At 46.2% G+C, this 14645-nt stretch overlaps 1 protein-coding gene across 2 annotated transcripts in view; it reads right to left on the bottom strand.

Moving 5' to 3' along the window:
* The window catches only part of USP22 (ubiquitin specific peptidase 22), an 87178-nt gene extending 72817 nt beyond the window's left edge, over nt 1-14361 (bottom strand). For both annotated transcript variants that reach the window (XM_015876787.2, XM_015876789.2), the window contains exon 1: nt 14155-14361. In XM_015876787.2, the coding sequence (XP_015732273.1) occupies nt 14155-14280 (126 nt within the window). In that variant the 5' untranslated portion in view covers nt 14281-14361. The remainder of the gene's footprint in view (nt 1-14154) is intronic.
* Nucleotides 14362-14645: the final 284 nt, after the last annotated feature.

Raw genomic sequence — 14645 nt, 5'->3', positions numbered from 1 at the left:
TCAAGTTGCTTAACAGCCATCCCTGCCAAGTAAAGAGGTGGTTCACCCAGTTCTGGTTTTCAAGATAGTGTTTCTTACAATCTAGCAGAGCAAATAACTAAGACAAAGAACGTAAAATAGAGAAGGTAGCATGACACATATAACACGTGTGACACCGGAGCAAACCTTCCTGACCTCATTTCTGGATCTTGACCTACAAGAGCACATTCAGAATAAGGTAACTTCCACAGCAACTTTTCTTATTTCTTAAGAGATAATGGAGTTATCAGTGATGCAACACTTCGCCACTGCACATAATCACACTGATGCTGGAAATATGCTGCGAAAAGCATTAGTGACTTTACCTCATACTGAACAAAGGCAAGCCTCGCTTCCCTAGTAATCAACCAACACTGTCTGCAGGATGTTGTGGGTTCCCCTCCCTCAGAGGTCCCACACTAAGTCCCCTACATTTATCAGCATCGTGAGGGCAAATCCTGAATTGTTCTGAATGACCTTAGATAGTGGGCCAAAAAGCATCCATTTCCCTTTTCATAGCCCTACAGCATCACTGTGACAGAACAGCCCCTGGTGTGGACGCTCCCAGAATACCTGCAAGAGATAGCAGTGAGGAAGTAACAACGGTGACCTCTACTCTGTGATCTGTGTTACAGCAGCATCTTCCAATTAGCCCAAATAACAACATCGCCTCTGTAAATTACAGCCATAAATACCAGGGGTAAGATACGTATCCTTAGGCATTAACAGAGAAGTACAGAAGAAATATTCAAAGTGAGGTCACATTAGAAGAATTTAACCTAGCTGAAGTAGTATCTTACGGGCCAGCACCTAGATGTACTAAGAAAGAATTAGCTCTCAAAATGTCCTTCAGAAAACTGTAAAGATAGGTGCAGCAGGAAAATTACAATTCCCCAGAATCAAACCAATCTACTCACTAGCATATGTTTAAAGAAAATGTAAAGCTTTCACAGTACCTAATTATTGCAGACCACGCAACTACAACAGCACAGGGGGCACTGTTCAATTCCCTTTTCAATTCCACCCCACCTAACTTAAAGGCCTTCTGTCCATTTCAGCCCAAACACAATACAGATACCCTCAAGGCACAACCAGAAGCATTACCCATGACCAGAAGATCATCCATCCACCTCTTCACTCACACTCCACAGAAATGCATTTCACTGGAGAACAGTTCTCCCCAAAGTCAGAATGGCCATAAACAGGGGGAAGAGAGGCTGACTGCATGAGTTCTACAGCACATGGCCATGCAATAAGACTCCTGAAATAATTTTCTCTGGTGTAGCATATAGCCAACATATCTGGCAAGAAGCAACTTTAAGCATGTGTTGCTGTGACAGCACTGAATTATCGCCCCAGTCTGCGGCAAGATTAACACTTACAACCTTGGCACGAAGAGCAGCGTGCTCAGATAGCGCCAGGAACAGCACTGTGGGATTGGACCTGAAAGGGTGAGCACACAGTAAAGAGTTAATAGCACAGAAATGCAGACATTTGCCTAAACTGTAAACACACTGATAATTTTGAGGGAGAAATGCAGGGTATAGTCAAAGAAGGCCACCAAGAGAAACTCCAGGTATGGAAGGAAAAAGACACTGCCTACGACAGAGGATATCCCTAAAGAAGAGCTACAGAGGAGAAGTAACACTTCAGAGAACAGCCCAGACTTCTGGCTAATGCAGAAACATCTGAGCATCCAGACAAACCAACCTGACACAACATCCACTGCTCCAAAAACTAGAGGCAGTCTGTGGAGAGAAGCAATCAGAAAGATTTTTTCCTATGAGATTCCACCAAGCATCAGCTACACCTACGGTGCAGCGTTAGTTTGCTTCAAGAACCAGAATAAAGGTAAAGTATTAACACTGATAGAATTGATCTCACAGATTAAGTGTTCTAATCCGAAGATCTTAACTTGAAGGAAACACTGAATCCCCAGAAGCTAAGCTGTATGACTCGCAGCAGAGGAATAGGTGATGCTGTGGGATTCAATGCTGAGGAAAACCAGGACAAAAGGATTCAACCTGTTAAAAAATAAAGGTACTTTAATTCACAATTAGTACAAGCTGGACATAGAAGTACGCTTACAGTGACAGGAACAGCCTGATGGCATCAAACGTACCCCAAGTAGATATAACAGATCTCTAAACTCTCAAATGAGAGAATATTCCAGTGAATTACATTATAAAATGCATTGAAAATTTTGTAAGCAAATGATGGTAATTCATCCCCTACCTTGCTAGGACGTTTCAGTTCCCTTAGATCCAAAGCATCACCATGTAACAAGGTAGCAAAAATGTCCAGCAAAGAGGAGTAATCACGGAGCTGAAGCAGTCTGTTAATTGAAGTCAGCTTGGGATAATCTGCTTTGGAAAGGAATCAGGGAAGCACACCTAGAGCTCTGAATGCTGGCGTTCAATGACAAAGTCAACACTATGGGATTGGAAGACCAAAGCTCATCCAAGGGCACAGCTCTGTGCACACACGTTTCAGACCTCTGGGGTGGAGCTCTACAGCTTCAGCTCCACCAGACTGCTCCAAAACACAACTTAATGAAACACCACTTAACTCACAGCCTTCACATGAACTGTACTCGCTGCTGCCATCTACAATCAACCACTCAAAGGAACAAAACCAACCAAACCCCACCAATTTCAACCAAAACTTACTGCACTGTCTCCGGCAGAAGGAGATGCTATAGAGGGAGATGTGAGGCAATGCTTTCTGTGACCCATCTGCTTAAAGCTCTCTCCTCCTCCAGCACAGAGTGTCACTGGAGGGGCAGGCTGGTCCATGCTGGGCCCACGGTACCACCCACACCCTCCTGGAGGCTGGCAGGTTGGCCTGCTTTGGTTTGTTTTTAATTCCCAAGGTCTGCACACTGTTCTGAGGAGATAAAGCCTTTTTACATACTACTGTACTGAGTTTATAGGCTTATTTCGATCAGATACTTGAAGAAATCTGACACAAATAAGCCTATGAGCTATTGGTATTTTTTTTCCCCAAGCTGCAGGTCAGAGTGTTGCATTATATCAACTATCTGTGCAGCAAATGTAAGCAAATGAGTAAAGTCCAGGCTTGGCAGCTATCTTGGGCTGCTGGATTAGAAGTGTCATCTGCATTACTGAGGCAATGAGACTAATACCTTCCGGGGCAAGAGAACAATGAAGCATCAGGTAGTCTGCATCTCTGAGCTCCACCAGAAAACATCTCCTGTTTGAGCAGCCACCAGTTAATAGGATTCTTCAAGGTGCTTCACGCAGTTGCTGCCCTCACCTGCACTGGACTGAAATCAAATGCATGTTTTTTCACAAAGCACATCTGCAGCTGAGGATGTTCTACTGCTGTTGGAAGACTATGCTGTCCTGGAGCTCATTCCCAAGTATGAACAGAGCCACAGGGCTGAGGTGGACCAGGCCTGCCTACCTACTACAGCACCAGCTACAGATCACACTGGTTTTCTATAGCATGATTTCCCTTAAGAACTAGAAAGTCACCTCAAAAAATGAAGCACTAAAAACTTCTGATATCTTCCATTTTGAGCACGCTTAAAGCAGTTCCTCTCATGTAGCAACATGAAGGGTATTTTTAAAATAAAAAAGAAAATGCATCAGTGTGAACAAACTTTCTTTTCTGGGTAAACAATATTTTTAGTAGTAGAGGAAAAAACAGGCAGTATCATAGTGGCTCAACATTAAGTTATTGATCTGGTTGGCTGTACAAGCTCCAGAACGCAGCACTCAGACACAAGAAGCTAGCATTAAACTAGGGGGAAAAAAAGAGGTGCTAATATACTCGAAACACATCAAAAGCCAAATCTCACAGCACACATCCCAAAAGTGGAACCCAGGGCACTCCCGGCCCTTCCAGGCTTCCCCAGCCCCAGAAGGACAAAGGCAGCACCAGCCCTGACCCTGCCCTGGTGGGGCTGTGGGTGCCCACACCTTTCCCCAGCCCAGGATGCATGGGGCTCTGCGATGCTCCTGATGCCTCCATCTGCCATAGCGGTCCCCCAGGGCTGCAGCCAGCTGGCACCATTTGGAACGGCCTTCCGGCTGCTCTAAACTGCACAGGGGAGTAAGCCAGAGGGAAGCCAGTCCCATAAATAGCTAATTTACAATCCCATTATCCCATCTCCTCAACTCTATGCAGCACGAACGAGACACGTGCTCTGTGACCAGATACTTAAAACAAAAACAATAATCACCATCGTTATTCAAAAAAAAGTTAAAACATCTTCACAGGGTTTGATTACAAAAGATAAATATGAACTTCGAGGCTGGCCTATTAAGGAGGGAAACAAGCGCTCATAACTTGATTACTCAGAAAAAACACTATTCATTTCATTAAATTAAATGTAATGTGAAAAGCGGATTTTCTGTAATAGCCGATCACAAATTACAGGCATTCTACACTCGCTGGTTCATTTATTTTTCACAAGGAAACTGGAGCAGGAGAAAATTATTTGCATACAGGAGAAAGTTCTCGTGACTACACAGCATCAGAGTAGTTTCACCTCTCCAGCTGAGCACATGAGCACACCCGCAAAAGCAACCACAGCAAGAAAGCTGGAAGTCAGAGAACCACAGAAGGTTGGGTTGGAAGGGACTTTATAGTCCCTCCAGCCCCATCCCACCATGGGCAGGCTGTCCCCACCAGCTCGGGCTGCCCAGGGCCCATCCACAGCCTCAGGTACCTCCAGGGATGGCATGCATTACCAATCACAGAATCTTGGGTTGCACAGCTGGTAGCTGGAAGGGAGGAATGATGGGATCCCTCCTGGCTACCAGCTGTGCAACTGCCCATTCAATGTCATGCTGACACACAGCACACTTCCAAGCCGGATGGAATATTAAGAAAACAAGGCTTTTTTCTCCCCCATCTTTATCTCTTGTCCTTTCTGGTTCATGACACACTTGCAGCAGCACGGTGTGACAGCACTAACACACAGAGAGGTGCTGGTGATTCTTTACACTGCTAAGGAAAGGCACCCACAGCCAAGGCGCTGGAATTTCCCAGCTGCCAATCTCCAGCAGTAACACACAAAAAGCTCTAAACTTCCCATCTCCTGCTTCTCCAGTGAGTCACTGAATCACAGAACATCCCAAGTTGGAAGAGACCCACAAGGATCATCCAGTCCAACTCCTGGCTCCACACAACACCAACCAGAATCCAAGCCCTGTGTCTGAGAGCACTGTCCAGACACCCTTTGAGTCAAATACTGCCTGGCTACTGCACATCCCTATATATCCATATATATCCATCCATATATCCATACCTGAATGCCACTTTTTCCACCCAAACCACATGCCAATTCCAGCACACATTTGTAGCTCACTAATACCCACAGGTAGCACTAGTTTTTACACATTAACTCAAGCATTTACAGTCAGTCAGGTTTGCTAACTTACTCTTTTTCCTCCTTGCCATCATTTCTCAGTGTTTTTACCACTGCTCTAAATCATTTAACAGCTCCAACCCACAGGTACAACGTGATTACAGAACTGAACGGCTTGCTTTACAACGAATTGCTGTAATACAGTTGTTCTTCTGGCTACTCCTGAACTGGAGTTTCCAGCTTCTTCTCCATTCAGACTTGTGTAGAACACAGCCCTTCAAGGAAGACAAAACTCCACCTCCTGCTGCCCGAAATCTTTCAGAAAGGGCCTGAAAAAGCAGCACTGATTATGACACATTCCGAGGAGTTCAGGCATATCATGATCTCTTCCTCAACGTTTCCTTTTAGCTAAATACTTCACCACGTGGATGGCCAAAAACATTATCTAGCACCATAAAGTGAGCTCATTAAAGCTCCACGTGCATTATTCATTTTTCAGCTTGGCACTATTTCACAAATACACACTGCTACTCCTTGTAATTATGAACTCTGGAACCACTCCACTGCACTCTGTGTTTCAGGCCCCTTCAATTAGCCAACAAGTGATGGATAGTAACTCCTCTGCATGGGCAAATCTGAATCGATTCCGATAACTGAATCAATGCAGAAAGCTGGAAAGAGATACAGAAAAAAACAACAAAGTGGATTTACTGGGGGCATCACAAACATTAAACAACACAAAGTCCAAAGTCGTAGAATTCTTATGTGACAACAAAAATCATTACAGGTATTAATATAAAATTCCTCTGGGTGAAGTTTAAGATCAGTTTCCTCATGGAACAGCCTCATAGTGACAGAAGAAGCCTTGTTCCTCTTCACACACTGAACTTGTGGAATTATTTTTACTCCTTTGCCTGTTCTGCTCTCCACATCACTGTTAAGATCACCACACCGCCATGAGCACAAACTGCTGTCAGGAATTACCAATGAATTAACACAACTTCTAAATGTACCTAGTAATTCACTGGGTGGAAAGGAACACCTACTAAGCAAGCATGACAAATCTGCAATGCACAGAAAGCAACGACTATGTGAGGATTTCACCCTGCTCACAAGCAGCCGAGTAGGGCAGCAATAAAGTTTAAGAACAAAATGAGGCGCTGCTATGAGGATAACCCAGTACAAGGCAAAGAAAAACACACAGCCTTAAGACAAATGTTGCATTTGTCACCAGAGGGCACAGGGTCACTAAGGCTCACCTAACACCGATGAGGTACTGGAATGAGTCAGCTATCTCAGCTGTCTTCACTTATGGAGCTGTCATACATCTGGAGCAAGATAAATCTTAGTTTTATTTGGCAAGTTTATCCTAAAGAATGTCCTTTAAAAATCTAACTTGCGTGTAGGAACAAATCTGAACTCATAGGGAGGGGAAGAATGGCTTTAGTATGGGGATCTTTTTGGTAGAAATGACTGTGATGCCAGCGAGTAAATGCAAAGACAAACATTACGGATGCTGTTTTCTCTCTCCGTGCCAACACGCTGCACTGAGTCAAGTCATGCCTGCACTTCATAGAAAACAAAAGCAAAACGTGCATACAGGCCTTGGCATTAAATTCAGGAAGATAAATCTAAGTGGTCTTTTTCTCAGATGCACATACTGCTGAGTGAAACTGCAGAGCAATCACTACGGATGAACACAACGTCACATCGGTGTTTGATACCCCTCGACCACGCCACCCAACTGCATCCAAACACTGCTGGGCCTTTTGTGTGGTTAGGCAAAAGGAATCATTGTTATTACTAATTCTGTAACTTTTAGAGTTATATGTATTACTTTCTAAATGGTGAACTGACATGTGCATGAACAACTGGTCTAATATACAGGGCCAAGAGCTGCACCACGGTACTCCAGACTAAAAGCACAACAAAGATGAGATCTGCTTCTCACCACTGCCGATACCGCGAGGATGTTTAATAGATTTGACACGTTTATTGCTGTCAGCATTTGTTACAGGACATCACAATTTGCCCTGGTCCCAATATTGAAGCTAAGAAAGATATCGCATCTGCTGAACACGTTGCAAACAACTTTTGTAGCCATGTCCACCCTTCCCGCAGAGTCACCTTGCCCAACAGCCCATTTTTCCATTTGCTGACAGATTTAACACACTGCGGACCTTCACAGGAGTGTTTCCCAGGGATGGGCTGGCATCAGCAGCACGTTGTGCACAAGACAGACAAGCAGAGTCACGTTAATTTCAAGCTCCATTAAGCACAGGAAAGGAAGAAGGCAAAAAGAAACCTCAGAGATGCATGGGAAAAAAAAGGGAATTTTCAAGTAGTGTTACAAATAACCGACCAGCTTTGAGAAAGCCTCAACTAATGCTCCGCACAACCAGGTGGCTGCAAAAAGACTGGAGTATTTGCTTTATTTCAGACACAAAAGATTGTGAGGAGACAGACTGCTAATCTGTTACCTACTGATAAAGCGAATCTCAGGTTACTTTGAGTCAACTGGTGTCTGGTAACAGCTCACTTTGCTGGTTATCAAATAGGTCTTGAAATAGATAAAAGTGAGTATTTTTCTAAAACAGGAGATACCGTCACAGCAGAGGCTGCCTCTGCACTGAGTCAAACCAGGCACTGCTCTGAAGCTGCTACACAACGTGGTACCACTGTTTGGAAATGTGTTCTGAACCAAACGGAACAGAGGTTAACTTTGCAGTGACTCACTCCTACAGCATTGATTGTACCAGCAGCAAATGCAGCAAAGTTCTCCTCTGAAATTAAGCAGGCTGTACCTAAAGGACTGCCAGATCAATATGCAAAAGAATACAACTACCAAGACGCAGCTTTCAACCAGTCAGAATCCATCTATCAGCTCCTAGAACTGCTTCTGCTACAGGAAGGCTCCCAACTCAGCCCTCTCGGGTAACATATGGCTCTCCCTACACTCCAGGGCTGCTTGCTGACAACACAGGCCGGGCTCACACAATAAACCCTCATGTTATCACAGCCTTTCCCTCACTTAGCTCCACTGCCCATCGGTTAACAAGAGGCTGCTCAGGGCACTTCTTGCTGCCCCCACATCTAGAGAGGCTCTAACAAAGAGAGCTCTCCTGTAACAATGTATTTCTAGCAAGTCCAGCAAAACGCACATAGGTCACCTTCAGATTTTGCCTTTCCCACTGTGTTGCTACAACTGATAAATAAGCAAAAAAACCCATTTATATTGCTCCACACCTTCAATGCTGCCATGAGTCAGAAACACTTGGAGAACCAAGAATGAGCCAGGAACGCACAAGAAGAAAAAAAAATAATCAAGTGGTCATCAATCAAAGGAAATTTAATGAATGGGCCCTACCAGGAAACAGGAGCAAGAATCAAGACAAGTATCGGTGCTAGGTTTAATATGGGAAACAGAAGCATTCCAACTGAGTTCATCTTTCTCTTGTTTAAAAGGAAGTCAGGAGAAGCCACCAGCAGCAACTTGCACTGTCCATCTGCAGCATCCACCCACTGACTTGTTTCTCTGGTCACCAAGACAGAAAATCCTCAAATGAAAGAAAGGGTGGAAGGTGCAGAAAGATTTGCAGCTCCAGTTTCACATTAGTGCTACAGATTAAGGCCTGAAAGAACAATGAGGATATCAGCTGGTCTTTGTTTGGGGTATAAAGCTTTGATGGCTTATAACAAAGCTCAACACATAGTCCAACAACTCAAGCAAACCAATTCTGCTTTGCTTGCCTTCACACCATCAGCAGTCAATTTTGGTTTTAGAGCTTTGAAGATTTCAGGAGGTTTGTAGCAAATCACATCACTGACTTCAGACAAAATTAAAGATGTGCCACAACTACCCCCCAAAAAACAATCTGGCTATCAGCAAACTTTTACTCCTGATAAGGCTGCAGAAGGAAGTTTCTCCATACCAAAGTAGTCTTCATTTCCTTCACTTTTTAGTCTCTTCATTCATATTAAAAAGAAGTAGAAAACTACTACTCATAAGTCAGCCCCAACAATAGGGATCTCCATGACCTTTGTACCAGACTGCTTGTGTTGATCCCAGAGCAAGAGAGACAAGTAAGTATTCTATAAGTCCTGATGGTTCCAAGCCCACAGCTCAGAACTTACTATTCATGACCATAGAGTAGATGAATCCCTGATCTTTGGTGAAGAAATCAAATGTTTCTTTAACCATGCTGTAGGACACACAACAGGGATGAGCACCAGTAGGAGCAAGGACCTGTATTGCAGTCTTCTCCAATGACAGAGACATAAATGCAGCGCAACAGAAACCCATGTGTGCAAACCTAATGCCTGGGTATCTCTCATACCACAGACTGCGCCTGCACATCTAGAGGAAAGAGAGCATTACCTTCAGCAGGTTTAAGGACCTCCTCACTCCTCAGAGGCTAAGAACTACAGAAGGTTGCTCATTTATGAGAACTGCTGAACAGTGAAGGCTGCAGCTGACTCTGACACTCCTTATGGGCCTCCAGGGAGAAGGCAGTCCCAATGAAACATGGCAAGAACATCCCTCCTGAGTGAACCATAGGTCGCATGGCGGCCAAAGTGAAGTAGGGAACTGAAAAAGAGCTTCTTGAATCCTGGACTCCTCCATAGGATTTGTAATCCAGACGTTTGCTAGAAGTATTAAAGAAAAATTAATAAGGACGTTTGAGCTTAAGAAACTAAAATACTGAGTTTGAGAAGGCTACACAGCTTAGTAAGGTTCTTACCCATCCCTTAGCATATTGCCTAAACAACACTTCCCTGCTCCTGGACAGGTATGCAAGGCAAGGCTGAACGCAAGCACACCTCACCTGGCACCCAGCAGGAAGTCCCAAAACTCTCCAAACAAAAGGTCACCTTAGCAAGAGCTTAATGCATCAATGTAGACTGAAGCACAATACTTGCTGTCATAAGTATGATGCGGCATTTATTTGTTGAGATGTTTTTTCCCACCTCAAACATTAAAAAAAATGAACCAAAGTAATTCCAGTTACTGGTACCTATGAATTAACTCTCAATGAATTATTAGAAGGATGCATGTGAAGTCAGAAGTGCATACATGTGAATGAGGAAGAGATCTATAGGCAGCTCATCACCTACATACAAAAATGTTTCTTCATACCTAAGAGTGTCCATGTGAACAAAGAATAATGGAAGAACAACAGAATTTCTGACATGAGAGGGAAGAACCTAGAATACATCCACCACCAAGGAGAGCAGAACAGACAACCCCTGACAGCCCATTACTCTTGGACCTGCTGTCAGAAGCACAGAACAAACATTCTGACATTTCAGATAGGACCTTGTCCCTATCACGGCTGCACTCATGACCACCAGATTACTCACATCATTGAGCACCTTCTCTGAGCAGTGAGAGTAAGAACCACTCAGAACCAGGCAGAGCTTTCCTTTGAGGTTTGTGGTCCTGCAGGACAGAACTGAACTGTAAATGCATCAGCCCTTCAAGTGCTGAAGCCATTACTTACTAACTCCTAGACAACGATGCATCTACACGTCCAAACCCTCCCTGATGGAGAACTGAAACTGTTCAGCACCACAAAACCGACTGTTCTCATCTGTAATTGTAAAGCAATAAGCAAAGCTTTTCAAGTGTGACTCAAGGAAAAAGCTGATCCAACAGGGCTGGCGGTGTGTCTTCTTATCATCTTCGGTCTGGTCCATAATTCCTGCATGGAAAGTTGTGGTTTCATATATATCTAAGTAATGCTATGAGAGGTCCTTAAGCATGAGGGATTTTCCTCCATCAAAACACTCAAGGTAAAGCCCATGACCTACAGAAGGTGACGGCAAAGCTTGTATTTATGTATTCATTCAGTACATTATATCACAAATAAAACAAATCAAGTCACTGGTCAAAGTCCCAAAGCCAAGATGACCAACCCCAATTTTACGCCACTCTACCTAAGAGCCAAAAGCTGGTTCTAGCTCCTGATCACCATTACAAGTTCAACACCAGCCCTTCAGACTTCTTCCTATTCCACTCCTCCAACAACACAATGCTCAGGTTTTGACTTCCTTTAGGCTTTACCAGCAGCAGCACATTCGCACTACAGCAAAGCTCTGCCTATAACAGCACGTACAGGCACAAAGCTACAGCTCAGCCCCTGGATGGAGGCAGAACAACACACCAGTAGGAGAGCTGAAATCCCATGGAAGCAAACACACTCCTGAACCCTTCACCAGAATTCCAGCATTAACAAATGTACGCTCATAATTACCTCTTCCTTCTGATTGGGAATTCAAATACAGGTACAGGAAATGGCTTTCCGACTACAAACAGCGCTTTGCAGCTATTTTATTAAGAACTCTGGATGTGAAGAACGCTGTAATGAAGGCTACAGCTCATCAAGGCTTATTCTCAGCAAAGGTACGCATTAAAAACAAATAGCAAGCAGCAAGCAGTGTCAAAATGGTCTTCTAAAGCATAATGCAGTAAAGCAGTATAAGTAAAAGAGGAGCAGCAGACACTTTCTGCCCCCTGCAGTTCCTACTGCTATCTGGATTTATAAGGCAGCCCTAGGAGGGATAGAACATTAGCAACCCAGAGACCCAACAATTTAACATCTGGCTCCCAAGCACCAACAGCCCAAACGTTTGGGTTTGCTTGTTGTTTTACAGCTAGGTTCATCTGAATAACAGTTAAATTCATCAATGCTTCCATTAATGATCAGCTACATCTTGTGAATGTTTGCTGTGCCAAATGAAGGATGCAACCGCCCCTGGTTTTTGGAACAGAAATTGCGAATCACCTTCTATCAAACCTTTATTTGACCTCATTGCTTTGATTAGAGCTAAGAATGAGAATTCTCACCATGAATTAACTGGTCCATCACCACGTCAGGGCTGTGCTCCTTATATATACATACACACAGTATATATATATAAAAGACGATATATCATCTTATATAAAGGACAACGGGTTGCCTTTTAGTTATCCCACTATGTATCCGAAAACAGAAAACGCTGCTATGAAGTTTGAGATGTAAATATAGGATACACATGGACAGCAAGGAAAAATCCTGCAGGGGAAGGATTCACATCCATGTACAGCAGGTAAGCACCATAACTGTTCCCATACTTCCTTCTACCTTTATGAATATAAGAATTCACCACCAAATGCAGGTACCCAAAACACTTCCCTGTATGTGATGATTTACTCCCACACATCTCAGGTTGGTAGAACTCAGAATCCAACTATTTCCAGACTGGAAATCTGCTTAAAAACAAAAGGCATTTTTAGCACGTATCTGGTAAAAGGATGTTTTCGATGAGATGATTTCGCAACCACCCCGTTCTGCCTTATGAGCCTGCCTGTCCTAAGAGTGTCACGGGTTACAAAGAGGTAAAGGTGGGAGCACAGATTGATTACAGCAAGCAATTACTATGGCTTAAAAAACAGCTGGCAATAAATACATGCATCACTAGTGATAGATTCCAGAAGAAACCCAACCAACAGCAGCCCATGGCTGTAAGGGATGCTCCTCATTCAAAATAATGGAAGCTGAAGTGTTCATCTTACTGATGAATTCTGGGTTTCCTTCTGCCATGTAACACAAGCAATATTCCTCTGAGACACCTTCTTACCCCACTCCTTCAGCAGCACACGTATGTTAAGCCCCACGTATGCTGTACCATAAACCCATCCGTATGTTGACATACCAAAGGTTAAATGAAACCCAATTCTGCCTAACATACTCCATAACACTGTCTTGCAGTGCGTTAGGGATGCAGAACACAACTTTGGCTGTACATTGCAGCGCTCTCAAGCAAGCCACTAACTTGATCATTTTCCTTCGGATTCCATTTTTTCCTCCCTTGAAATAAAACAGGGGACTCCCAGAGAACACAAAGCTCACACAGAGGGGCCGCTCAGCCCTGCAGCACACACCTACAGCTCCAGAGTTACCCACAGCCCAACAGGCCGTCCCAGCCCGCAGTTCAGCCGCACTGTTTGTTGCAGTCCCCTCCTCGGCCATTACCATCACCACCGATAGAAATCTGCAAAGTCACTTATTAGTACAAACTAGTTGATGGCACGGAGGGCAGCGGGAGGCTCTGCTCGGGCTCCTCAGCATTGTGTGGATTGCCGCACACAGGTGGGACGGTCACGTCTGTCCTCATCGCAGCGGATTCCGGTGCTGCGCTGCGCACTGCGTGCCCCGAACGCTCGCACCCCCCAGCTCGCTCCTTCTATCCCCCTCCGTGCCCTCCGCACTCAGTTCCTGCTCTCCCCCCAACCCCCCACTCTACCCGGAATCCCATTTTGCAACCGGATGACCACCGATCTTCAAAGGAAAAAAAATATATATACACACACACATATATATATATATATAAATAAACAGCAGAAATGCCCTCGTCAACTCCCCCCAGCCTCTCCCAGCCATTGTGCCTCCTTCCCCCACCCCTCCCTGCGGCACAAAGCCCCGCCGCGGGTCGGGCCGTGCCCATCGCCCCGGGGCTCTCCCCTCCCCCTCCTCCCCTCCCCGCAGCCTCCGCCGCGTTCCGGGAACAGGGCTCCGCACCTCCGGGGGGCGGCGGCGCTGCGGAACGGCCCCGGGGACGGAGAAAGGGGGCAAGGCGGAGCGGGGCAGGTGGCGGCTCTGAGCCCCAGCGCCGTGCCCGCACCGCGGGGGCACCCGCAGCCAACATCCCACCTCCCACCCACCCCCACCACCACCACGACCGCGTGCCGGGAACCGCGGGCCCGACGAGAGGAGGGGAAGGGAGAGCAGGGGGGTGGATGGGGCCGCCCCCGGTACCTTGCGCTTCCTGGTCTCGGCCGAACCGCTCCACACGAAGCACTGGTAAATGGCCCTCAGGTTCTGCTTCCAGTTCTCCACCTTGAAGCCGGTCACATGGCAGCACCCGGCCGCCGGCGGACTCATGTCAGACCCCCCCACATCAATCCTCCCGCCGACGGGCCGGGCCGGCGGGCAGCGAGCCGGCCCCTTCCCCCCCTCGGCGGCGGCGGCGGCGGCGGCGGCCGCGCGGGCACGGGCGCGGGCACGACACGGGGCGGCCGCGCGCCCCCCACAGCCACCACAGCCACCCCACCCTCCCTCCCCGCCGCCACCGCCCTCAGGGGCTGCGGCCCCTCCTCACGCCGCCTCCCGCCGCCTCCGTCCCCGCGGGCAGCCGGGGGGCGGCGGGCACATAGAGCCCCCGGCTCCGAACAAAGCGCGGCGCTGGAGGCGGCGGGCGGCGCGCTCCCCTCCCTCTCTCTTTCCCTGCCTCGCACACAAAGATGGGG

Source organism: Coturnix japonica, chromosome 14 (genome assembly GCF_001577835.2).
Source record: "Coturnix japonica isolate 7356 chromosome 14, Coturnix japonica 2.1, whole genome shotgun sequence".
Classification (NCBI taxonomy): Eukaryota; Metazoa; Chordata; class Aves; order Galliformes; family Phasianidae; genus Coturnix; species Coturnix japonica.
Note: the sequence above shows the minus strand (reverse complement) of the source record. Positions and strands in the feature narration are given on the sequence as shown.